The sequence below is a fragment of the Stenella coeruleoalba genome (genome assembly GCF_951394435.1).
Source record: "Stenella coeruleoalba genome assembly, chromosome: 11".
NCBI classification, from domain to species: Eukaryota; Metazoa; Chordata; class Mammalia; order Artiodactyla; family Delphinidae; genus Stenella; species Stenella coeruleoalba.
In genome coordinates this window covers 4,035,190-4,061,509 of record NC_137157.1, presented here as the reverse complement: position 1 = coordinate 4,061,509, position 26,320 = coordinate 4,035,190, and the positions used below count along the sequence as shown (strand labels likewise).

General features: G+C 61.0%; 1 protein-coding gene across 2 annotated transcripts in view; it reads right to left on the bottom strand.

Annotated features, from left to right (window-relative positions):
- WNT7B (Wnt family member 7B) overlaps positions 1-26,320 on the bottom strand; it is a gene marked incomplete at both ends in the record, with an annotated part of 50,115 nt that overhangs the window by 3,744 nt on the left and 20,051 nt on the right. For both annotated transcript variants that reach the window (XM_079938206.1, XM_079938207.1), the window contains 2 exons: positions 2,451-2,722; positions 19,576-19,802. In XM_079938206.1, coding sequence (XP_079794332.1) covers positions 2,451-2,722; positions 19,576-19,802 — 499 coding nt within the window. The remainder of the gene's footprint in view (positions 1-2,450; positions 2,723-19,575; positions 19,803-26,320) is intronic.

The window sequence follows — 26,320 nt, the reverse complement described above, 5'->3', positions numbered from 1 at the left end:
CTCTCCACGTGACTTGCTGAATTCCGTGGCCCTGAGGGGGTGGAGGGGTGGGCCTGGCCGCTCTATTATGGGGCCAGGGTGCCCCAGCACTGGGATGACCCGTGAAGGTCTGGACTCAGTTCTCTAGGAAGCCTCAAAAGCCACACCCACCCCACCTCTACTGCCATGATCAGCCCCCGGGGACACTGTGTGGCCACCACCGTTGGCTTCTTCCAAGGGCTCAGACCACAAACACGCTGCACAGCCCCACAGGGTCGAGGCTGTTGGAGAGGCAGTGGGGGAGGGGCACAAGGTGCATTACACCCACTGTGCGGATGGGAAGACTGACTCAGCAGAAGGACCGGGCCAGCCAGGGCCTCACAGACAGCTGGGGACAGCGCTGGCAGGAGAATCCCGGCTGCTGACCACCTTAGAGGCCTTTCCTGGGGCTGCCCTGTCCCTGATGGGCCCTTGCACTGCCCATCTGCTCTCCCAGCCCCTGACAATCTCCTTCTCCTCAGTTCATGGCTTCCAGGTTCATGGCTTCACCCCAGTCCAAAACCCCCAACATGCTGACCCTCTTCCATCCTCATCCCCCTGAACAGGCCCAGGTCCCTTCACCAGCCTCCTTATTATCATGCCTCCTGTCTCCCCGGGGAACCAATCCTGCTAGCCTCCATTTCCCTTATGCCTTTTCATCACCTGTCAATTGGCAGGACCCCCTCCCGCCCACCCCCTGCTGCCACCGAGTCCCCATGTGTAAAATGGGGGCAGTGAGACCGTCCTCCCAGGGGTGTGGGAAAGCCCCTGCTCAAGACCTAAGCCACTGCAGAGGCTCAAAGGGGGGTGGGGGGGCTAGTTCAGTTGAGAGTTCAGACACACCTCCTCCTCCAGCGAGCCCTCCTGGTGCCTCCATGTAAGTGAATCTCTCCTTCCTCTGCCCTCCCGGACCCTGTGCCTAGAGAATGGGGCCTATGTGCTGTCTGTGAGCTCCTTAGAGACAAAGGCTGTCACTCATTTCTTCACTCATCTGTTCATCTGACAATAATTTAATAACCACCTGCTGCATGGCAACCTGCACATCTACAGGATGAAGTCAAACCCTGGGCCTGGCGTTCAAGGCCCATTCTGGACTGGTCCCTGCTTACTTCTCAGGCCCTGTGTCACCACCCCTCGTGCTCCCGCCGGCCGGAACCATCTGCAGTACCCCTCCCCCACCCTTCCCCACTCCTCCCCACCCCTCCCCCACCCCTCCCCCACCCTCCCCACCCCTCCCCCACTCCTCCCCCACCCTCCCCACCCCTCCCCCACTCCTCCCACACCCCTCCACCCCTCCCACACCTCACAGGTGCCAGCTCCTTCTGCCTCTGCTCTTCTCAGCTCCGGTACGTGGACACCACTGCCTCCCGGAAGCTACTGCTACCCCTCCCTCAGGTCCCCGGGCTCTCACTGTTTCTGGGTGCAGCCCCTGCTCCCCTCATGTGGCCCCAGTTGGAGCTGTGGGAGCTCCCGCGGCCAAGGCTATGTCTCACTCCTCCCTGACCCTGCACCCAGCATAACGCCTGGCACACAGAAGGGGCAGCGAGAGTGAACGAGCCCAGCTCTGGGCCCTGGGGCAGAGGGCATCTTCAACTCTTTGCCTGGAAAGGCGAGTCGTGCCTAGCCTGCAGAGCCCCACAGGCCCTGGCGCCCTGGGTGCAGCCCCCCGGGCTGGAGAGCCAGACCCAGAGGCGTTCCACTTGGCTGGCTACCCTATCTCGGGCCATCTTGCCGCCATGGCGGCCGCCCCTCCCAGCCCAGTATCTGGGGCCCTCATCTCCCAGGGGCGGGGCTGGACTCGCCCTGAGTTCTTCCCCAGTGCGTCCCGGCTTGAATGTCCTCGGTTATCACCCACCACTCTGCGGCCCGCACCACGCATGAAGCTGGCTGCCCAAGAGCCCCCAGCTCAGTTTCTGCCCTTCTGTTCCTGCTTCCTGGGAACATCCCTTCCTCCAGTCTCTCACAGCAATCTAAGCCAAAGGCCGCCTCCTCCGGGAAGCCTTTCCTCGTATATCGTATATCGGCAAGACCCCTCTAGGAGCAGGGCAGGGCCATGGACTGTGGCCCAGGGGCCTCCCCTCACCCTTGGGTCCCAGGTCAGGCCCGGTTCCCACCTTGTGTGCAAACAGGATCCCTGTCTCACCCCTACCGCCCACCAGCTGGGGGCCGCGGGCATCACTTCACTCCCGGCCTCAGTTTTCAAACCTCTGCCATGGGAACAGTAAGGCCCAGCTCTTCGGGCTGCTGGGACGGACAGAAGTGACGGCTTGCGCTCAGCACTCCCCACCCCGCACTTCCAGGGTTCAGTTCACCAACTCCCTCCGCTAGGAGAGGGGCCCAAAGCTCAGAGAGGGCCACAGCGTCCCCGTGTAACGCGGCCGTCACACGTGACCCAGGCCTGCCCGCCCCGCCCCGCCCAGTGCCCGCCCTACCTTCCTGCCCGCCTCATTGTTGTGCAGGTTCATGAGGCGCCTGGCGTTTTTCTTGATCTCGCGGGCGTCCACGAAGCGCCGGGAGAAGTCGATGCCGTAGCGCACGTCGGCGGAGCAGCCGCCCCACTTCCAGCCCTCGGCCTGGTTGTAGTAACCCTGCTTCTCGCGGTCGCAGCCACAGTTGCTCAGGTTGCCCTGGCTGCAGGCGGCGGTGACGGCGTGAGCCACGCCGGCGGCGGTGATGGCGTACGTGAAGGCGGCCTCCCGGCTCCCTGCGGGGAGGGGGCGGGTGCGGACGGTGAAGCCCCGCAGGTCCCGGCCCGGTGGGCTCAGGGGACCCAGTGCTGGGCCCTGCTCCTGCTGCCGGCCGGCTGTGTGACTCTGGGCTCAGCCCTTAGCCTCTCTGAGCTTCTCACTCAGCAAAGTGGGGCCGATAGAACCCACCTTTCAGGGCTGTGGTGAGCACGGTATACAGTGGGCACTCGATGCATGCCACGGCCCTGCCGCCGGCATGTAAGACACTTCTCTTCCTGTCCCGGAAGCCTGGGCTGGAGAGGCCCAACTTCCTCCTGGGAGACAGCAGTGCGGGGCGGGCCTGGGAGGGGCTGTTTGGGGTCTGGGCCTCTGTCAGCCTCCCAGCGCTGCTCTTCATGAACCAGCCACTTGTGCTGATCCCTTTGGGGGGCACCCACCCCACCAGCCAGGAGCCAGACAGAATCGCCCCAGCTCAGAGTGGCGCCAGAGCCCTTCATTGCCGTCTGTCTCTCTCCTTCTCTAAGCACCCACTGTCACCCCATCGCCAGGCCCTGGCCTCCTGAATCTCCCTTCTCCTCTGACACCCCTGCCTGCTTCAGGGGTCTCTGAACTGCCACACTCAGGTGCCGGTCCTCCCGACCTCCCTCACCCGCCAGCCACCCTCCAGGCAGGTGCAAAGTGCAGCTCCGCACCCCCCCCCACACACACACTTTCCCTCCCTCTCCTCTGCCTGAGCTGAGGAGGGAAGGCCTGCCGTCCAAGCCTGAAGTCCATGTCCAGCTGGACCCCCAGCCCCCTCTCCCCGTCCGCCACCCAGAACGACCCAAATCCGGTACTGCTCACATGCTCCTGGACGGTTCCTGGTCTTTTCGGTGTTATTTCCTTCCCCTTCATGCCCAAATTTTAACAACTTTCCAAGGCCAGTTCCAATGCCTCCTCCTGCAGGCAGCCTTCCCAGACCACCAGCCAGAAGGGAGCCCGGGCTGCCTGATCTCCCTCAGTGGCAGGTCTGATGCTCTCATTGCTCTCGACACTGTCCACCTGGTTAGCCCTACCACTGGGACTTGCCAGCTCCACACGGGTCAAAGTCCCTTCAGATGAGCGGGTCCAGCTCTCATTCTTTATCTTCCACAGCCCCCAGCCTGTGCATCCTGCCATCCTGGCCCCAGTCTCTTGAGCCCCTCTCACCTTGCCCACGAGCACAGAGGCTCCCTGTGGGCCACGGCCGGTTCTGTGTGGTCCCCAGCACCTGCCACTATGGGTACAGAGCTCAGTGATGTCGACTGGCCCAAAGCCAAGCTCTGCTGAGCGGGAATCGCCCTGCCATCAGCAGTAGCGGGGTGTGGCCACTGCAAACCCACGACCCCATCCTTGCACAAGCCCTGTGTTTGTGCCCCGCGAGCACCAGCGTGCCCCGCTGCGTGCTCGGTGCTCTCCCTGTTGTCGGGGGCTGGCGTCATCCCCCCAGACTGAGGGAGGGTGGAGGGTCAAGTTAGGCCCATTCCATAAACATCCATTGAGCACCAACTGCATGCCCAGCCCCGTGCTGGGCGCCGACTGTGTGCTCTGGGGTCCACCTCCTCACCCACCAACCAGCTGAGGGGGGCTCACCTAGAGCCCCCCTGTTCCCCTGGGGGGCTTACCCTCAGGGAGGTCCCTGTCCCCAGGGTGGGGGGGCCCACACTTGGTGGGGTCCCTGTCCCGGGGTGGGCTTCATCCTCAGTGAGTTCCTCTACCCTGGGGGTCTCACCCTCGGTGGGGTCCCTGTTCCCTGGGGGGCTCACTTATCTGGGGTCCCTGTTCCCGGGGTTTCTCCCACTCAGGATGAGGACCAGGGTGAGACCTTCTGGTCTCCGGGACCCAGGGCAGAGGAGGCTTTGGTTGGCCTCTGCTGTCTCGGAGGGGCCATAGCTTCCTGGAAACTTCCATCCTCTGAGAAGAGCTGATGGAAGGTGGTGTCGGGCATCCCTTCCTCCCCAGAAAGATCAGGGGATCTTTGCAAAGGGCACAGGGCGGCACTGCCCTCCCAGGGCCTTGCTGGACATCCAGCCCCTCCTCCTGGGTGGGCCCTTCCTGCCCACACTTCCCACCTCCCGCGTGGGGACCGCTCTGTTGCCACCGCTCTGTAAGAAGCCTCTCTCAGCACAGTGAGTGGCTCCTGGAGGATCACCGAGGAGCCCTGGTCCCTGCACCGTCCAGGCCACCAGCCGGGAGCACCAGACAGACACAGGGACAGGGAGAGGATGGTGCGAAGTGGATTACTGAACTCCTCGCTGTTGGTTTGGTGTCACCCAAGCCCAGCAGGGCCTGCGACAAGCTTGCACATGGGCGGGGGAGCAGCGGTGAACTCGTATGGGGATTCCAGGAGAGGAGGGGACCACAGTGCTCTGCGAGGAGGGGCACAGGGAACCATGGAACCTCCTAAGGGAGGGCGGGGGGTGGAGTCAGGGAAGGCTTCCTGTAGGAGGTGACATCTTAAAATAAATCTTACCAAGAAGTATGAGTTAACTCCCCATGAGTGCGTGAGAGTGTGTGTACGTGATGTGCGTGACTGAGTACATGGTGTCTGAGTACGTGAGCGTGTGAGTATATAGTTGTGTGGTGCGTGGGTGGTAGGTGCACACTCCTGGTGCAGAGGTGTGAAACGACTTTCTGTTGCTTGCACAAGTCTGAGATCAAGAGCAATAAGAAAAGAGGTGGCCGAGGTCCCGGGGAGCCAGCTTGTGGGTGGCCAGAGCTGTCCCATGCAGCAGCGGGCACTTTCCGTGCAGGTGCTGGGGCACGAGGCTGTAGGATGTGCATCTTGGAGCTCACTCTGGCTACGCAAGGGGTGGGGTCCTGGAACTGTTTCGAAAGTGGATCAGCAGAGCTGCGCTTCTCTCCTCCTCACGCCATCGCTCACCTGCTGTCACGGCACCAGCACCCCTCTAACCCTTAGCACGTGTTCTCATCGCACTGTCCCGACAATCGTGCGAGGCAGGTTTCATCCTTATTGCCATTGCACAGGGGGGGACGCTGAGGCGCACAGGGGGGGACGCTGAGGCACACAGAAGTTATGAGACTAGCTATTAGGGGCTGAAGCCGGACTCGAGCCCAGGCAGAGGAATCAAAGCCCAACGAGGCAGACGGAGGGACTCGGGGCCTGGGGCGCAGGTCACCGGAGGCCATCCTGCCCCCAGCTTGGCCCCCGTGCAGCTCGGTGACCTTGGGCAGGAGGAGGCAGGAGAAGAGGTGTGCACAGCCCCCTTGCAGAGGAGATGCTGCACTTGGACGATCTGTGGACCCCAGGCGTGCGGTGGTGGCGGGGCGCTAGTGGCAGGGGAACGCCGGCGGGGAGCTCTGGGGAGGTAGAGCTAGCCTCAGAGTGGGCGTGTCACAAGCTAGTCGCCCAGCAAGGGGTTAGAAATCTCCACCAGTTGTGTAATCACACCAAGAGGCCAGGCCAACGGCGTTAAAAGTGCCACAACCAAGCCCTGCCTAGGCGAGCACGGTGCGGCCTGCCCTCGGAAGCCCTGCCCGTGACCCTCTTCTTCCCCAAACGCTCTCCCTCCCCATCGGCAGCCAGATGGGGGACTCCCACGTCCTCCGACCTAACGCCCCCAAGCAGGCGCCCCTGCCGTGCCAATGTGTTTGGAGGGCATCTCACAGAACCCTCTCCCAGGCTTTCTGCTCCCGCCTGGTTTCTGCCCTGCTCAGCTCAGACCCGGTTACTCATCAGTTACTCACCGGGCTGCCGCTCCCACTAATTCCTTTTTTATTTGCTTTTAATGAGCCAAACCCTCTCATCTCACCATGGAGACAAAGGGGAGGCAAGCAGTGAGAGCGCTGCAGTCTAGGGAGAACCGAGGAGAATGAGGTGGGGTCCTGGACGGAGGGGTTCCCACGTGCCCGCACTCTGCACATACATCTTATTTAATGCTCACGACAGCCCCGTGGCCCCATTTCACAGACGTGGCTGCAGACTCAGAGGGCTTCGTTACTGGCCCCAGGTCACAGTGTGCCTGACGTGGAGGGATGAGACGGGCCCCTCCCCCATCACCACAGGGGCTGGCTTGGAATCCCTGGCATGTCGCCTGCACGTCCTCCAGGGTGAGAAGGAGCCAGTGTGTAGATTTAGAAAGAAGTCCCTTGGGCTTTCCTGGTGGCGCAGTGGTTGAGAGTCCGCCTGCCGATGCAGGGGACGCGGGTTCGTGCCCCGGTCCGGGAAGATCCCACATGCCGCGGGGCGGCTGGGCCCGTGAGCCATGGCCACTGAGCCTGCGTGTCCGGAGCCTGTGCTCCGCAACCGGAGAGGCCACAACAGTGGGAGGCCCGCGTACCGCAAAAAAAAAAAAAAAGAAGCCCCTTGAACCCGTGCCCCAGGGCCAGCAAACATCGATGGCTCCCCAAGCTTCAGAGATGCCCTCGAGCCCAGCCGTCCCGCCCACCACGCCATCAAGCCCCACCTGGTCAAGCGCAGCAGCCGGTGCACGCCACTGCTCTGGAACAGGAGCAGCCTGGCTCCCTGCGGCCCGCGCTGGGGGACGCGGGCCCCCTCCTTGCTGGGAACCCTGCCTGCGCGCCCACGTGCCTGCAGCTCGCCCAGGCTCTGGACGCAGCTGGGAGGCCCCCTGCTCCCGGAAGCCCCATTGGGGTGAGGGCCCTCCTCGGGGCCCCTGCCAGGTGCCCGCGGGCTGCAGGGGTGGTGGGTAGAATCCGTGTCTGATTCTTCCAGGTACGCCCACCCTGCAGCATCATTCCGAGTCTTCATGTGAGCAGGGCTGGGGCTGGACGCACTACATTCATCACCTTCTTTTTTTTTTTTTTTTTTGCGGTACGCGGGCCTCTCACTGCTGTGGCCTCTCCCGTTGCGGAGCACAGGCTCCGGACGCGCAGGCTCAGCGGCCATGGCTCACGGGCCCAGCCGCTCCGCGGCATGTGGGATCTTCCCAGACCGGGGCACGAACCTGTGTCCCCTGCATCGGCAGGCGGACTCTCAACCACTGCGCCACCAGAGAAGCCCCATCACCTCCTTTTATCTCCACGACCACCCACGGAATAGAGCCTCTTGATGAGACCCATCTCGCAGGGGGGAACACCGAGCCTCAAAGGCGGGAAGTGATTTGCTCCAGGCAGTAGCAGTAATGGCCGTCTGAGCACAGCGGCTGCTCCAGCTCTGTCTGGTGATGAGGGTGGGGAGTTGGGGGAAGGCAGCAAGGATGGTCTGTTTGGGGCCAGCAGCTGTCCTGGGGGTACGCTTCAGACTTGGGAGGCCCGGGGGCCCCTCTTGGGATCCAGAGCCACCCCAGCGTGGATCTGTACCCCCAGACACCAGAGCCAGCAACGGGGCTCTGCAGTCTGCGTCTGGCACCTGACAGGTCAAGGTGGGCTCCATTAGCCACGCGGGGCCCCGGCCCGAGGTTTCGGGAAAGCAGAGAGGGAGGTACGGGGAGACTCGGGGAGGAGCAGGCAAGAAAGCCTTGGACTTGCATTCTCACAGCTGCTCTGCGGCCCCAGGCAAGTCACAAACCCTCTCTGAGCCTGCGTCCCCATTCGCCCTACGGCCCCAGGAGCAGCTCTAAGAGCAAACAGCACAAATGGGCATCGCCCTCAGCATCACCAAATACTGAGCGGGCCAGGGAAGCCCAGGTACAGTGCAGGGGCCCCAGGACAGGCCCAGGCCCCTCTCTGTGCTGTCCACAGCCTCCTCCCAGTCCGCCTGCCCAGCTGCCGCCTCCATGCCTATTCCGGATGAACCCACAACAGCCACGCCCTCAGAGACCACTGCCCCATGGATAAACTGAGGCGCCGGCCGCTCAGGGGCCAGCCAGCTCTGCTCTCCCTTTGCTCTTGGTTATTCAAACTTAACCGCACCCCCACTGCCCCGCTCCGTGCCGGCCAGACCTGACTCCCAGGGAAAGAGGGTCTTCCTGGGTCAGTAGGGCCTAGCCCACCCGGCTGTCCCCTCACCCTGACCCCGATGAGGACGCTGGGGACCAGGCAGATCTCTGTGAGCAGTTACTGGAGGGGACAAATGTGGCTCCTGGGTCATGCGGGGGCCTGGGCAGAACAGAGGTCCCCTTACCCCCCCAGGGCAGAGCTGGGGGCTGTGCCGGCCCTCCCCAGGCCCCAGGCACACACACCCTCCTCAGTGTCTCCTCAAAGCCACCTGCCACTTCCTAGCATCCGTAGGGGCCTGGCACACTATCTTTAGAAAGCCACAAAAAGCCCTAATTGAGCTCATAATGACCCGATTAACTGCGGGCCTGGGGAGGCAGGGTGAGAAAAGCACTTGCATCCTTCTGAGAAGGGGAGCTGGGGACCCGGCACCTAGAGGCTGGGAGGGCCTCAGGGACCATCCAGTGCGAGCCACTCAGTGCAACTCCTCAGACAAGGAGTCTGAGGCCCAGAGAGGGGCAGCATGCTGCCCAAGGTCACACAGTGGCTCAGGAAGTCGGGGAGCCCAGACCTGACATTCCAGAATGACTGAGGTGAGGTCAAAGCCCCAGAGAAGGGGCTCAGAGTCTGAGACCTCGAGTTTAAGTCCAGACCCTAAAATTGGCCAGTTGGGTGACCTTGGACCAATCAAGGGGCCTTTCTATGTCTCGATGTCCCCACTTTGCAAAATAAGGATGACTGCTCTATATGGCCAAGTCACCACGTCAGGGGACCCACGTGTGGTCCCGGGTGGGCAGGCCTGGCCCCAGCACACAGAGGGTCGCTGACGTGAGCTTCACGCCCACACGTGTGGGACACACCACACATGGGCTCTCCGTGGGTGTACACAGGTTTAGGCATCCATGCATGTGTACCTCTGCATGTGTCCCCATGCCCGTGTCCCTGGGCATATGCCTGGACTTACGTTTGCACAAATGCAGTTCCTACAAGCGTGAGCAAGTGTGTGCTCCCGTGTGTGTTCCTGTGCTCGTGGCCAACGCAGCTCAGATCTGTCAAACCCTGCCTCTCTGCCAACCTGTACTTGCCCCTCTTTGAAAAAACACCGCATTTTCTACAATTCAGTAATAAAAAGGCAAACAACCCAGTTTAAAATGGGCAAAGGACCCGAATAGACATTTCTCCAAAGAAGGTATAAAAATGTCCATTAGGGCTTCCCTGGTGGCGCAGTGGTTGAGAGTCCGCCTGCCGATGCAGGGGACACGGGTTCGTGTCCCGGTCCGGGAGGATCCCACATGCCGCGGAGCGGCTGGGCCCGTGAGCCATGGCCGCTGAGCCTGCGCGTCCGGAGCCTGTGCTCCGCAATGGGAGAGGCCACAGCGGTGAGAGGCCCGCGTACCGCAAAAAAAAGAAAAAAAAAAAATGTCCATTAAGCACAAAAAAAGATGCTCAACGTCATTAGCCATCAAGGAAATGCAGATCAAAGCCACGATGAGACAGCACGTCACACCCACTAGGATGGCTAAAATACAAAGAGAGACACTAACAAGTGCTGACGAGGACGTGGAGAAATCAGAACCTTCGTGCACCGCTGGTGGGAATGGAAAATGGTGCAGCCGCTATGGAAACCATTTGGAGGTTCCTCAAAATGTTAAATACAGAGTTACTATTAATATTTAACCCAGCAATTCCTCTCCTAGCTATGTACCCAAGAGAAATGAACACGTGTCCACACGACAACTTGTATGTGAATACTCATAGCAGCCTGATTCGCGATAGCCAAAGGAGGAAACAACCCAAATGTCCATCAGCGGACGAATGGATAAAGAAACTGTGGTCTCTCCACACAATGAAACACTCTTCAGCCATATAAAGGAACGGAGTACTGACACCGGCTACGACATGGAGGAACCTTGAAAACGTGATGCTCAGTGAAAGATGCCGGACACAAGAGCCACATGGTGTATGACTCCATTGATATGAAACGTCCAGAATGGGTAAATCCACAGAGATAGGAAGCAGATGAGTGTTGCCAAGGGCGAGGGGGATTGGAGGATGGTGGCTAAGGGTTTCTTTTTGCAGCGATGAAAATGTTCTAAAATTGACTATGGTGATGGTTGCACAACCTGTGAGTAAACACCAGTGAACAGTACACGTTAAATGCTTGAATTGTGCTGTATGTGAGTTATACCTCAGTGAAGCTGTTCTAAAAACAGACAGCATCTGATGGTTTTAGGGCATTGCATACAACCTGTCCTACTCGATTTAAACTCTCACAGGGGCCCCACCTCACAGTGAGCATGCTTGGCTCAAAGGAGGCGGGTGACTGGCCCAAGGCCTCACGGCAGGCTGACCACAGAGCTGGGATCTGACCCAGGACCCCAGAGTCCATGCTCGGACCACTCCCCCCACACCCACCGGAACAGGGAAACCATACAGTCTGTCTGCCCCCTCACTGACCAGGCCTGAGACCCAGGCTTGCATGTGTCACGCCCGGGCACCCTACTCCATCTCTCACCCTTCCCTCCCTCACTCCTCTGCTACCATCCCAGCACCAAGCATGGCCTGCCCTCCTGGCCAACCCCAGGGCCCTAGGGAGGAGGCCCTCAGCCCCTAGCCATCCCCAAGCCCACGGCTAAGCATACAGCGGGACAAGACTAACACATCACAGCCCAGGGGACCAGCGGGCTTGGGAGGGTTCACAGGGAGTGCAGGCAGAGGGCCTCGGTCAGAACCACGGACGGGACAGCAGGGCGGGTGGCTGTAGGGAGGGACTTGTGTGGAGGATGCCCAGTGCGGGCCCCTCTCAAGAAGGATGCCGAAGGTGAGTCCTATATGACAAGAGGAATGACCCATGCAAAGGCGCAGGGAACAGTGTTCAGGCAGAGGGAACAGCAATGCTAAGGTCACAGGGAAGGAGGGAGCCACGTGTGTATGGTTTGATGCAGAAGAGACAGCCACTCCATGGTGACTTTGGGAGCCTGTGGGGACGATATTAGATTTTATTCTATGAACATGGAAAGCCCCTGGAGGGTGCTGCTGTGACCGACATTGGACATGGGACAGGGTGGGCTTCCTGAGTCCTTGGCCCGGCCAGTGGGACAGTGCCAGCTGGTAAGCTCCCCCACTCCTCTGAGACCCTCCACCACCACCCCATTCAGCCCTCAGGCTCCCAGGAGCTTAGAAGGGGTGGGAGAATACCTCCCCCTGCCCACAGTTTACAGGTGGAGAGATGGAGGCCAGGGAGGCCAGGAGACACCCTAGGCCACACCAGCAGCTCCCGGGGTCCCCCAGCGGGGCAGCGCAGTGCCCGTGTCCCAGCCTTGGCTCAGTCATGGGGCCTGGGCACGCACCCCCTGCCCGAGCTGCATCCCAGCACACACGGGCGAGGTGGAGAGGCTGTGGGTGGGGGGAGGCAGGGGAGCCTAGAGATGCCTCGAGGCCCACCAGGCCCCCAATCCCCATTTGTGCACTTGAAGGGTCAGAAGCCCAGAGGCCCCGCCCCACCAGGCCCCTGCCATCCTGACCTAGGATTCTGGCGGTGTGGGGGGCCCGGCCTGGACCACCACCGGGTGCGATCCACGCTCTGCTGAGTGAGGCTGGAGAGGATGCCTTGCACCCCGGTGCCTGTTTCTGTACCTGCTAAAGGGAGGTGATAACATCACCCACCTCGCGGGGTCCAGCGCCGCGTGGGTGAGGAAGTGCTCAGGGCGCGGAGGCTGCCTTTATCACCCATCGCAGGGCAGCCTGGACCCTAGGCCTGAGACAGGCGAAGGCCTGCGCTGGCGCTGTGTGTGTGCACGTGCGTGTGCCCGTGCATGTGCGTGTGTGTTGCCCTCTCTGTGTCCCTCTTGCTGTAGGTCTCTGTCTGTCCTTCCCTCTCAGTTTCTGCCTCTCTCTCTACGGCCCTCTGTCCCCCTGGCTCTCTCCAGCCCCGTCCCAGCCGCCGCCCCGGCTCGTCCCCGGCTGAGTCAGTGTCTCCACGCTAAGCTCTTCCCTGCCGTTGTCATAAACAGAGCACTGGAAACAGTCGTGCCAGGTCCGAACACGCCGGCACACCCGCGCCCGCGGCCTTTGTTCTGACCCGGCGGGGCCCTCACAGCCGCAGCGGCCCTCCAGGGGGGTCGTGCTCCGGCTGGGCCCGGGGGGCCTGGCCCAGGGCCACGCGGCGAGGGGCAGCCAGGGCCGGGGGGTCTGCGTCCCCAGCGGGGCTGGCCTTCCAGAAGCTTCCACCCCTGCCCCGTGGCTCTGGGGAGGCTGGCAAGGCCTCTTCTGCGGCCTGTCTCCTTAGGGAGGTCAGCCCCGGGCAGCCTTCCTCAGACCACACCCTCCTTCGTCGGGCCTGCGGCAAAATCAGCCGCTGCCTGTGAGGGGGGACGCGATGGAACCAGAGCCCCTTCCCGCCCCCCCGCAGCTGCCCCCTGTCTCCACCAGCTGGCACCCGGACCCCGCCGGGGCACAGGGCTGAACCGTGGGTTCAGATCTCTAGTTCTCACTGGCGTGTGACCTTGGCCAAGACAGGCTTCCGTGGGCCTCAGTCTCCCCATCTATGCTGTGCGGACAGGGGAACCAGGAGCGAGTGATGTTTGTGCAAGGGCCGGCCGCGGCGGCCTCGGGGGAATGGTGCTCCCACAGTGGCGGCAGGAGGGGTCCCAGGTGGAGACGGACCGAGGTCTGGGCCAGGCCTTGCCCCTGGAGGCCGGGGGTGGAGGCCCGCCCACCTGGGATCTGTGTCCTGCTCGGTGGACCAGACCCCGGCATCCTGGACCCCTCGTCTGTGGAGCCCTGGGCAGATGTGCGTGCCAAGGAAGCAGAGGGTCTTCCTGCCCCTATTCTGAGGAGAGACGCCCCCCCAAGTCCTGGTGGCGTCGGGGCCCCAGCCTCAGCCCTGGTGTGGGTGGGTAGACGGGGGCCCGGAGAATGGGAGGCCGTGCCCAGGGTCACACAGTGGGACCGCGGCAGCGCCCTCTCCCCTCCCAGACCCCATCCGCCCCCCCACAGCCTGTCCTGTCTGTCCGGGCCCTGCCAGTGAAGGTGGAAAATTCCCATCCTGGATGAGCTCCAGGCGGACCGAGAGGAGTCACGTGGAGGGATCGACCACGGCCCAGCCTGAGCCCCCAGCTGCTCACCACCGGCGGGTCCAGAGCCTGGGCGTCTCAGGAACTGCTGCTCCCGGGAGCAAGTTGGCCTTCCGGTGCAGGGGCCCAGAGCCGGGGCCACCCAAGCGACCAAGGCTCATCACACCCTGAACCAGGAGTGGGCTCGGGGAGCCCTGCCTCCAGGAAAGTCTTTCTGATTCTGACATTCGAGGCCCCAATTCTCCCTAGCGTCCTGCCCGCCTGGACCCCGGGCCTCGAGCCTGGACAATGTCTGTTCTGCTGCCTCATGCTGGGCCCCCGGGATGGGGGTGGGGGTAGGGAGTGACCAGGACAGACAGGACAAAGCTGTGTGTCCCTCAGAGCTGGGGCCTGTGGGCCGAGAGGGCGTGCCCGGTGCAAGGCCGGGGCGCGGCAGGCCTCCCAGTCCAGCCCCATCGGCTCACCCAGGGCATCCCGGGTGCAAGGCTCCGAGCGCAGGGCTGGGTGGCCTTCGCTCCACTGCCAGCGCCCTGCCCCTGGCCTGACAGGCAGCAGGCACTCAGCGCTTACAGGCTGAGCAGTTACAGGTACTGCCAAAGGGAACCACCCTCACGCCCCCGCGCCGCCCCCGGAAGCAGATGGTCTGCCCTCAGCCGAGCTGGGGGACGGCGTCCTGGGAGAAGGCAGTCAGACCTGGGTTCGAATGTCTGCTCTGCCCCTGACCAGGGTGACTCCGGGCAACTCCTGACCCCTCTGAGAGCAGTGCCGCCAGCAGAGGTCTCACACAAGCCACACAGGTCATTTTAACTTTTCTAGTTGCCACATAAAGGAAGTGAAGATAATTAGGTGAGCTTAAACTTGGTAACACATTTTATTTAGCCAATATATCCAAATATTACCATTTCTACATCTTAATGTGAAAAGATCACGAAAGAGCTATTTTTCTTGCTTCTTTTCTCTCCAAGTCTTTGAAACCTGTCATGTGTCTCACACTCAATGGCACACCGCAGCTCGCACGCTCTCCTGCCCGTGGTGGCCTGTGCCCCCAGAGTGGACAGTGCAGGCTTCGTCCCTCCTGGGGACTCGTGTCGGACCTCCCTGAGCCTGGTGTGCAAGCCCCGGGCAGGGGGCCGGGCATGCGGTAGGTGCACAGGGCCTGGGAGCTGCCCTTTCTCCTTCAAGGCCCCAGCCAGTGGCCGACTTGAAGCCCCCAGACCCTCGCCTTTCAGACACTCAGAGGTAGGCCACTCTGCTCCCTCAGAGTGTCCAGGAACGGATGGCCTTTGCTGAGCCCCTACTGCAGGCAGCCAGGAGGCTCAGGGCTTGCTCCCAACGCAAATCTCACCCACAAAACAAACGGGCGCCACGTGAGGCAGGATTAGGGGTGGCCCCTATGCCTGGTCATGTCCGAGCGGCTCGTGATGGGCGGGACTCAGTGTTCCATGGCAGCTCGGGGTGGGCGGGGGCCCGAGTGCACGCAGCTGCAGCCCCCATGCCCGTGCCAGTGGGTCCCAAGGGGCTGGGCTCAGGCAGAGATGGGGCGGTGGGTGGCAGAAGGCCCTCTGTGCTCAGACCCACCTGTGCCTTCCTGGCCTTCACGGCGCTCATGCCTCAGCCCACAGCCCTCCAGCCGTGACCCCTCCTGCCGCCTCCGGTCTCCCCACCGTCCCGTTTGCTCCAGGCGCTCCCACAGTTCCTGGAAAATACCATCCACTTTCTTCCGGCCTCTGGACTTTGGTACATGCTGTTCCCTCCACCTGGAGCCCCCTTCCCTGCTCTCACCTTCAGGCTGGTCTGGGTCACTCTGATCCTCCCTCGGGTCTCAACGGACACATCACCCCATCAAGGAAGCCCTCGACAGCAGTCCTCATTCCGTTGTGGCGCCTGTTAGAAATGCCCTGCCTGGGGACCCTGAGTTTCTAACGGGTGTCCCTGGAATACGAGGTTCACCCCTGACTCTCATGCTTTCCCCCGTCCCCCTCCCGCACCCCATGGAAAAAGACAGTTGAGTTGGGGACGCATTCACATACCCCACCCCAACAAGCTCATTTCCAGGTAACGGGAGAGACGGGTAGGAGGGGCCAGGGTGGCCCAGCCTCGCTCTGTAGGGGAGAAAATAGGCTTGGGTGGGCTCCGGTGGCCAGAGGGTGGAGGCCGCCCGGCGTGAGGGGAGACCTCGTTGGTGGAGGGAGGATTAGGGTGGGCCTCAACTCCCCAGAGGAAGCACAGCAACTGGCCCCCCAGGGCCCCAGGGCAAAGCCGGCACAGGGTCATCATAAGAAAGATCTCTCTTATGTGGAGTAGTAAGCTCCCCATCTCTGGAAGCATCCAAGCAACAGCACCAGGTGCTGGAAAAGGAGTTGGAACTTCGCACAGGCGTCGATTTGCGCCTTTAAAGGGTTTGCCTTCAGCTCTCAAGATTTAGGCGTGGCCCAAGGTCACAGGCAGGGCCTGATGGGGGCCTGTCCCACCCACCCAGGCCATCCCCCCTCTCAGGGCCAATCATTAATTGGCACCGCTCGAGTGGCTGCCTGCCAGCCCATGGCCCGGCTCCCATCCCATGCCCGGGGCACCTGCATGCCTCTTACATGGGCTGGCCTCGCTGCTCAGCCCGACTTCCTGCTTGTGAGTCCCAGGAGCTGAGCCCTGGGTGGAGCGAGGGGCCTGCTCAGACCACCATGACAGCACGCAGAGGGACTCCTGCTGCCTGCAGGGCTCAGCCCAGCTCAGCCTGCAGCCAGGGCCCTCCTGGCTGAGAGCTGGGCCTTCCCCGGAGGGCAGCGAGGAGCCGGGGGGAGGGGGTGGGGCTTCCGGCTGGTCGGGAGACAGCCTGGGTGTTAGGAAGCCCACCCCCCCGGGGGGCAGAGAGCAGAGGGAACCTCAGGCAGGTGCTGAGCTGGCCCGGGGCTGACAGACCCCTGAGGGGGAAGCGCCAGGGCGTGGCTTCAGCCCCCCTGTGGATGACGGAGAGCCAGGAGGGGTGAAAAAAGGCTTGGCGGCCAGCGGGGAAATCAGATGTGAATAAGCAGGCGGAGGGGAAGGGCCTCCCAGGGTGAGAAGCTGCAGGAGGGAAGCGGCCCGGCAGGCTCAGCGATGGCCAAAGCTCTAGTTTCCAGAAGGGATGGAGGGAGGCAGGGGCTACTCAGACTCCAAGCTAGGAAGCTAACTTTATCCTGGGCAATAGGGAGCTACTGAAGGTTTTGGAGGAAGGGAGTGACATGGCATGGACGGGGTGGGGAAGGAGGCATAGGGAGGAACTGACAGCTGCCAGAGGAGGGCCAGGGAGGCAGGCCCGCAGTGGCCATGGGGCAGAGTGGGGGGATTGACAGAGGGGACAGCCCCAGGTTTCTGCTGGACGACTGGGTGGTCAGGCCAGCAGGGGAGGCTGAGGATGGAGACTTCAGCAGCAAGATGCTGAACGTGTTGACCAGAGGCTCCCATGGGTCAGCCGCGCCGAGTGGTCCACAGGGGGCAGCCGTGCCGGTCTTGACGCCGGTGGGGGGGGTGGGAGAGCTGATTGGGGCGGGGCTGGGAAGGAGCAACCAGAGGCTAGAGGAAGCCCAGGTGAGCTGGGGCCCAGCCAAGGAAGAGGGTCAGTCGGCCACACCAAGGTCACTAATGGCCGGCACAGGGGTGACTGGAGTGAGAAAATGAGGGACGGGGACAGTGGGTGTGGACATCTCTGCCAAAAACTCTGCCTCTGAAATGCTCATGAAAGTGAGAGGGGGTGTCCTAGGTGGGCTCCCTAGAAGCAGAGCCTGAGATGCCTGATCCCAAGGGGAGCTCAGGGCGTGAAGAATGTCACAGGGCAGCCCCGCCTGCACAAGGGGACTTCATACCCTCTGCATCAGCCCGTCCTTGGCTGTAGGCACCCCTCTCTGTGGGCAGAGGGCTAGACTCCAAGAAGGAACAGCTGTGAGCTGCAAGCCAAGATCCTTACAGCACCAGGGGCTGCTCTCAGGGAAAGTGATGTGGGTCCCTACGCGGGGGCCGGTCGCTGGCAGGGGGGCCTACGCCAATCCTCTGGGCTTTGGAGGGTGCATAGGAGCCCGGCATTTACTATTGGTGCTATTGGTGAACTCCCCGCCTGGGTCCTGACCCTGACGAGAGGATCAGAGTGGCCAGGTCTCCCTCACCGCCTATGTCTTGAGGTCCTAAATGAAGGGCAAGTTCCCACCTGTCCTCAGGCCACAGGACCATGTCCACTGCCCGTCCCCCTTTGCACAGGGAGGCAGGGAGGGCTACCAGAAAGGGGATCTGAACCCAGCTCCCCCGTGTGGCCACTGGCCACCGCACAAGTCCCCTGGCCTCAGTATCCTCAGCTGTGCCGTGGGGATGGTCACAGCTGCATCGGAGCCCAGGGTCCTGGGGGGCGGGGTGGGTGGGAAGGGGACGGGCAGTGCCAGGCAGGCAGGTGGGCACCTGGCATGAAGCGGGCACTGGTGCCCATGCCCTCCCAGCTGCGGGGGACGGGGCAGGCAGTCCCACCCTCTCCGCTGGCACCTGGAGGGCGGAAGCTGCACTTGGGTGGCGCGGCCCTCGGGAGGGGGCGGTGCTACCCCCCGTGCCAGGTGCCACCCACAGGCTGCTCACCCAAAGGAGCCCCTGGGGGCTTTCCCCTGTGCCTCCCCCAGCCCCACGCAGGCGTTCCAAGCCCTGCAGAGCTCAGCTCTGGCCTCCGTCCCGCCAGCTGTGACTCCGCTCCAAAGGCCCAGGCTCCTTGGCCCTCTGGGAACGGAAGGACCTGTTGTGATCACACGTTTGGAGGCTCACCTGTGCCCGCAGGTTGGGGTCTGGGATAACAGGGCAGCCCTGCATGCCCGGCACTGTGTCCCCTTATCACTCCCTGCCCTCTGACCCTCACAATGGCCTGGGGGTGGGGGGTGGCAGGTGTCTCACCATCCCCACCCTCACTCGTTCAACAGCTGTTTACTAAGTACCTACTGCACACAGGCACTGGGAGAGGTGCTGGGGACCCAGACAAGGGCCTGCTCGCTCAGAGCTCAGGTTACAAACGAGCAAACTGAGGCCCCGAAGCCCCAAGGGCAAGACCCAAGGTCACACAGCGGCTCCAAATCAGGTCAGGCTCCGCAAGTCCCACTTCTCCCTTTCACTCCTCAGTCTCCTTCCCTGTAAAATGGGCACACGGGAGCCTCCCCCGGGGCCGTGTGGCCCAGGGACTGTGCAAAGCGCAGCGGGGCTCAGCCCACAGAAATCTGGATGTGCCACTGCCCACGGAATCGGAGGCCACCCCTCTCCCCCGTCCCACCCCCCCCACCCCGCACAACCCTGCCCTCCCTCCAGCCGGACTCCTCCCTGCCCCCACCTGTCACACTACTGCGCCCTGCTGTTCCCTCTGGCCAGAGTCCCTTCCACTCTCAGAATCCCAGCTACAATCATACAGCGCTTCCTGTGGGCCGCCACCTTTCGCATCAAGCCCCCCAACCACCCCCTGCAGGAACCACGACTTACCCCATTTCCAGACACAGACACAGAGACATGGAGAGACAAAGCCTCGTGCCTAGGGCCGCCCAGCTGCCGTGCATCAGCACGGCGTGCCTCTAACCACTGCGCCACCAACCTGCCCGCTCACGTCCACACAGGACAGTGTCCCCCAGCCTGACAGCCCAGAGCAAGGGCCCTCGTCCATTCACACGGGCTGGCCCCTGTCGACACCTCCCTCGTTCCAGACGCGGCAGTGTCCCAGAGGGCCAGGCCAGGTCCGGGTCCGGGTCTCCCTGGGGTCCTAGGCCTGCAGCAGGCTACACCCAGAGAAGTGCTGTTACAGCAAAGAAATCAGCCAGCAGGTGTAGAAAAGCGAGCGTGGGCCACCTGGCCTGGCCTTCAGTGGGTGGCCTGGCCCCCAGGCACCCAAAGCCCCGAAGGCGGGGTCCCCGCAAGCCCGGAGGCGCCCTTACCTACTCGGAGCTCTTGCCCGAAGACAGTCTTCTCGCCGAGGGCGGAGCAGTTCCAGCGTCCGAAGCGGAACTGGTACTGGCACTCGTTGATGCCCATCTGCGCCCCCTCCCCAATCACGATGATGGCATCGGGCCGGCTCTGGCAGATGGCACGCTGCCGCGGGGCCAAGCCAGGAATCTTGTTGCAGATGATGTTGGCTCCCAGGGCCACGACGGATGACAGCGCTCTGTAGGGGGGGAGAGGATGCCGAGGAGGTGAGACACCTTGGCAGACTCCCGCCACCCCGCCCCTGCCACTCTCCCCACTCAGTCCCTCGGCCAGCAGACGTGTTCCAGGAGCCCACCTCGTGCCAAGCTCTGCCCGCCAAGGAACAGAGCACAGAGCCCTGCCCTCAGGCACCATGTTCCACTGACCTGCACACAGGATTCCAGCTCGAAAAGGCACACACACCCGCGCCCCCCAGCCTCGAATCTGCAGGAACGGGATCGCAAGAACCACGGCATCACAAGTTCCATGAATCAACAGTCCCGTGGAATACAAGATCCGCGCCTCTCTGTGCCTCCGAATCAGACGCACAGACCCTTCGTGGATTTGACAGCCACCAGCCTGTGACTGTCCACAGCTGCCCCCAAACAGCAGACCCCAACTCCCAGACAACTGAGGCTTTTCCATCACTTGTAGACCCCCGGCTCCCTCCACCCCAGGGTGCCTGGACCAGGCAGGCTGCGAAGTAGGCTGGGCAGGCCGGCAGCCAAGCCCACCGGGTCCTGACTGCAGCCACAGCCCGTGTGTGACCTTGGGGAGACATTCTGCCTCTCTGAGACTCAGTTTTCACACCCATGACATGGGGTATAAAACACCTTTCTCCCCCTCTCCGAGGGGAGAAAGGCTGCACACACACGTGGGGATGACTGGTGTTATTGTTTCTGGAAGACTGGGTGCACTCAGAGGAGGAAACAGGAGCTGATGTGAATTGAGCACCTACTGTGTGCTAGGCTCGGGTGCTTTATTGCAACATTGTATCCTCAGAGCGGTCCCCTGAGGGTGCCTAGTAATTAATCTCCCAGCACCCTGCAGGGACTGGGAGGCTGCTTCTCTCTTCCCCTGGGTGTCATCGGTGTGATTGTTTATTCGTTTAAGGAGGTGAAATTCACGTTGCAGAAAGTTAACCATTTTACCGTTCTGCGGCATTGAGTACATTGCCAATGTCGGTCAACCACCACCTCTATCAAGTTCCAAGGCACTCACCACCCCCGAAGGCAACCCCTACCCCTTAGCAGTCACTCCCCTAGCCCCTGGCAGCCACTGGACATTTCATACAGATGGAATCATACAACATGTGACCTTTTGTGCCTGGCTTCTTTCCCTTAGTATAACCTCCTCAAAGTTCATCCTCATTGTATCATGAACTTCCTTCCTTTTTATGATGGCCAAATAATATTCCATTGTAATGCGAGATCACATTCTGTTTATCCCTTCATCACTGATGGACATTTGGGTTGTTTCCACCTTTTGGCTGTTGTGAATAACGCTGCTCTGAACACGTGCACACAAGTTTTCTTTGAGTCCCTATTTTCCATTCTTCGGGGCATGTACCCAGGAGTGGAATTGCTGGGTCACGAGGTCGTTGGTTTTGCTTTCTGAGGAACGGGCAGGCTGTTTCCCCACAGAAGCTGCATCAATTGTTTGGTTTTAAGCACCCAGGGAAGGGACAGCAAGCTGAAAGGAGGCGGGCTGGGTTCCGCAGACCCACAGCAACAGCTGGGTTTCAAGACAGAGTTTGGGGGCAAAAGGTGGGAGTGGGGAGGCCACGAGGGGCTCCCCAAAGCCGCTGCGCAGGCCCTGGCCTCCTAGCACGGTGAGTTCCCTCCTTCTGCCCACAGCCTGCCAGCCCCTTTCTTGAGAGAAACGAGTCAGTGTTTTTCCAGGGCAGCCGAGCACCCACGGCCAGCTGGGAAAGTCCCCGTGTGGCCTGAGCCCACAGCACGTGCTGCGACCAGGACGCCCCGGCGACACTCAATCCCCGTGGCCCGCCAGCCCCACCCACTAATCTGGCCAAGACCCCCCTGGGTCTCCCACGGGCACCACGGGCAGCAACGCCTGAGGCTGGCGTGAAGGAAGAGCATCTGGGCAGGCGGGGCTGGGAGCGGGCTGGAATCTGGGGAATTCAGCCCAAAGTAATTGTAGCTGCTCAGAAAACCAACCCAGGGAAATGAGATGGATGGGAACCCTGCCGGGCACCGGCCTCCAGCCCTCCGGTCGGAGCCTGGATGCGAAAAGCACATTCCCCATGCCCAGATCCTTCCAGCAGGCTCTGGGCTGCCAAGGCCCTGCTGCCCAGGGTGAGAACCCTTGCTCCTGGGGGCAGAAGTTCAGACACATGGGGTCTAACTGGATGCAGCTGGGGGCAGAAACAGATTATTGCAGCCCTGGTCTCCCCTCTCCAGGCAGGCCACCCCTAGCACCCACCTCCCCCCACCCCACCCTGATGGTGTCCCTGAGAGCCCACCTACAGCTCCCTGGGTTCCTTTGATCGGAATCTGACGCCTCCTAGGATCTGGTCTCTGACGACCTGCCACCCCTGCTTGCGCTCGTCCCTCTGCTGGCATGCTGGTCTCCCTCCCTTTCTTCTGTCTCGAAAACTCTCCTGCCCTTCCAGGCCCAAGGGCAAAGCCCCACTGGGCTCTTCCCCAGGCACCCAGGACACACATTGTGGGCGCTTGTCCCTCGAGTACCAACCTCACCCCTGGTCTCATGGTCGTTGTTTCCACCCCTGGCTCCCCCACCAGCCCGCAAACACGTCGAGGGCAGTGCCAGGTCTGAGTTGGCCCTAGGGCCTCGGGGACTGCCCCGTGTAGCCGACCATGAGTGTGGAGTGGATGAATGAATGAACGAATGAATGAATACTCAGGGATTATGTCAAAAAGAGCTCCTGCAAGTCAATAACAAGAAGACCACATTTAAAAAATGGGTGAAGGACTTAAACCTTTCTCCAAGGAGAGACAAATGGCCAACGAGCACGGGAAAAGATTCTAAACATCAATCATCATTAGGGTAATGCAGATCAGAACCACGGAGAGGAAATACCTCACACCCACCAAGACGGCTGTGATCAAAACAACAGAAAAGAGCACGCATTGGCGAGGATGTGGGCAAACTGGGACCCTTATGCATTGCCGGTGAGAATGTTAAATGGTGCAGCCGCTGTAGACAGCAGCTGGGAAGTTCCTCCCAAAGGAATGACCATAGCACCCAGCAATTCCACTCCTAGGTGTGTGTTCAAAAGAATGAAGGCAGGCGTTCCAACAAAAACCTGTACACAAATGTTCATAGCAGCACTAGTCACAATAGCCAAAAGGAGGAACTAACCCAAATGTCCGTCAACGGATGAATGGATAAACAGAATGTGGTCCACCCGGACAGTGGAATATTATTTGGCCACGAAAAGGAATGAAGTACAGACACATGCTACATGCATGAACCTTAAAAACATTATACTCGGGCTTCCCTGGTGGTGCAGTGGTTGGGAGTCCGCCTGCCGATGCAGGGGACGCGGGTTCGTGCCCCGGTCCGGGAAGATCCCACATGCCGCGGAGCGGCTGGGCCCGTGAGCCATGGCCGCTGAGCCTGCGCGTCCGGAGCCTGTGCTCCACAACGGGAGAGGCCACAGCAGTGAGAGGCCCGCGTACCGCAAAAAAAAAAAAAAAAGAAAAAGAAAAAGTGCGTTATCTTCAGCTCCTCCGCCTTGTCCTCCGAGCCCCGGCTGCAGGTAAATCCACAGAGACAGAAGCAGAGCAGGCCAGGGGCTGGGGGAGGGGCAACGAGAAGTCACTGCCTCCTAGGTGCGGAACTTCCACCTGGGGTGATGGACAAGTTACGGAACTAGATAGGGGTGATGGTTACACAACATTGAAGATGTATGAAATGCCACGGAATTGTATACTTTAACACGGTGAAAGTGAAGTGGCAAATTTTATGTTAAATGAACTTTGAACACGATTTTTAAAAATGCTCTCTGGGCTTCCCTGGTGGCTCAGTGGTTAAGAATCCTCCTGCCAATGCAGGGGACACGGGTTCGATCCCTGGTCTGGGAAGATCCCACATGCCACGCAGCAACGAAGCCCGTGCACCACAACTACTGAAGCCCACGCGCCTAGAGCCCGTGCTCCGCAACAAGAGAAGCCACCGCAATGAGAAGCCCGCGCACCGCAACGAAGAGTAGCCCCCGCTCGCCGCAACTAGAGAAAGCCCGCGCGCAGCAACAAAGACCCAACGCAGCCAAAAATAAAATTAATTAATTTTTTAAAAATGCTCTCTGTACACAGGACTCCCACATCCCCGGTCATAGGTGGGATCTGTGGAAGGGGACCAGAGGGGCCTTGCCCGGCTGGTACCCTGTAGGCTTCTCCCAGGCGACTGATGCTGATGCAGTAGGGGGATGGGAGCCCCCAGCCATCCTCCGGATGTCAGTGTGTAGATTAGAGGTAAAACAAAAGCTTCAGAGAAGAGAGTCGCACCGTATACCAGGAGCAAAAATAATCAGATATGGTTGATAGTTCAGAAATGATTTCAACATTGTCTCCCTTACAATGTGGAGATTTTTTTCCCCTAAAGATATTAAATATTCCCATTCTGAGCACCCGCCTTGGACAACACAGGCCTCCGCTGTGTCTCAATCCTCTCTTTGCAAGATGAGCCTTGCCATCCCCGTGTTACAGGAGTGCGGACTGGAGCTCAGAGAGGCTAAGGGACCTGCCCAAGGCCACACAGCCAGGTCTCTGCTTCCAGAACTCAGGTGGAGACAGCACTGTGGCTCAAAGCACAGCACACAGTAGGAGCATAATATAGAAGACGGCCTGGAGTGGGAAACTACACCCACTCTTCATTCTCAAAACACAGCTTACATCCTGTCCGCATTTAAAATCCTCCAGGTCACTGGTTAATTCGTGCAGGTTTCTGGACAGCTGCTGGTGCCAGTGGTTGAGCTCTGGCAACCGGTCCGGTGCCCCGTCCATCCCCTCTCCTACAGCCTGACCACTGGCCTCTCTGAACAGGCCTGGCCCGCCTCGCCCCAGGACCTGGCCTCACTACACCTGAAGACCTGCCCGCACTGTTCCTTCCACCCGGAGGGGAGGGCGCTGCAGATGTGAGTGGCGCGTTAGGAAACCGTCAGAGTGGGAAAGGGGTAAAAATACACGGCGTCTACAGAACTGATGCCCTGCTGGAGACAGGAACGGGACTCGGCAGCATTCTGGGGTAACTGCAGTTTGGGGTGAGGACATGCTATGGGCACTCGCAGCAAGGTGTCCCACCGGGTGGGCCCGGCTCTCACCCTCTGGGAGGCTGCCCGCCCAGGTGCCCCAGGAGAGGCTGGCAGGGCGGCTCTGCGTGGCCCTGAGCACAGAGAAGCCGGGCGGGGCGCTCGTGTTTCAGTTGCTGACTTTTTCCATGGAAAATTCTGCTCTGGGCTCATCTCCCTGCGCTATTCAGGGAGGGGCCTCGGGACACAGGCAAGATGCCAGGGGGAGTGGGCAAAGCTGAAAGTCTGGAACTTTCCTCACTCCTGGCCTGGGCCAGTCCCATGAAGGGAGCTCGGAGGAGGAGGGTTTCAGGCCCTGCAGACAAGAAGCCCCCACCTCGTCCCCGTCCCCGGGGGCTGTGGGCAGGGCTCTCCGATCTCAGACCAGAGGGTGCTGGGTTGGAGCCCGGCATTGTGCAAGGAGGGGGCTGCCACTGAACAATCGGAGGGTCTTTCTCCTGCCAGAGAGGTCCAAGTGGATGGGGCTGCCCCGAGGACGAGGGGGTTCCAGCGGGGCTGAGGGGCAGGTGACCACTGCCAGGTGACAGATGGGCAGAGAAGTGGCCAAGGGCGGGGGGGGGGGGCTTTGCTGTATTATTAGCTGGGTACCAGGCTGCCCACCTGGCAGCTCTGCGGGGAGGGGTCAGGAACATGAGCGCTGGTGCGGGCCAGCTTGTTTGGAACCCTGGCTCTGCCTTTTCCTAGCTCTGAGACCTCAGGCAAGTTTCTTAACCTCTCTGTGCCTCAGTTTCCACACCTGTAAAGTGGGAGTAATAATAGCCATGATCACCACAGAGCTGCCGGGAGGGGTGCTTGAGGCGAAGCACATGGCACTTCGTAGCTGGCCTGTGGCGAGAGGCCATGGACGTTGGCCATCATTAACTAACTCTCACAGCCTGAGACTGGAGCCCCATTACTGACCCTCATTCACTGAGCCCCCAGGATCCAGCCCCCTTGTGGGGGGGCTGTTTCTATCAGGGGGACCGATGCTTAAACCGGCAACTCTGAAGCCAGTGGGTGCTCATATCAGCCACTGCATCCACCACCAAGGGGTTCATTCCTGGACCAGCTCTTCCCTCTGACCCAGCGATTTCACACTAGGGTCTATACGCCCAAGAAAAGTAAGCACTTACATCTGCCAAAGGACATGAACGCGGGTCTCCAGCTCAAACTGGGAACAGCAACCCAGGTGTCCATCACCAGGAGAATGAGAGATAAACTGCAGGACATTCACCCAGCCAGATGCGAACCGCTTACACGGATGCTTCCCCCAGACACCACGTGGAGTGAAAGACGGGAGAACGCCGATGCTACCACGTATGAGAAGCTCCAGGCAGGGGCTTCCCTGGTGGCGCAGTGGTTGAGAGTCTGCCTGCTAATGCAGGGGACACGGGTTTGAGCCCTGGTCTGGGAGGATCCCACATGCCGCGGAGCAACTAAGCCCG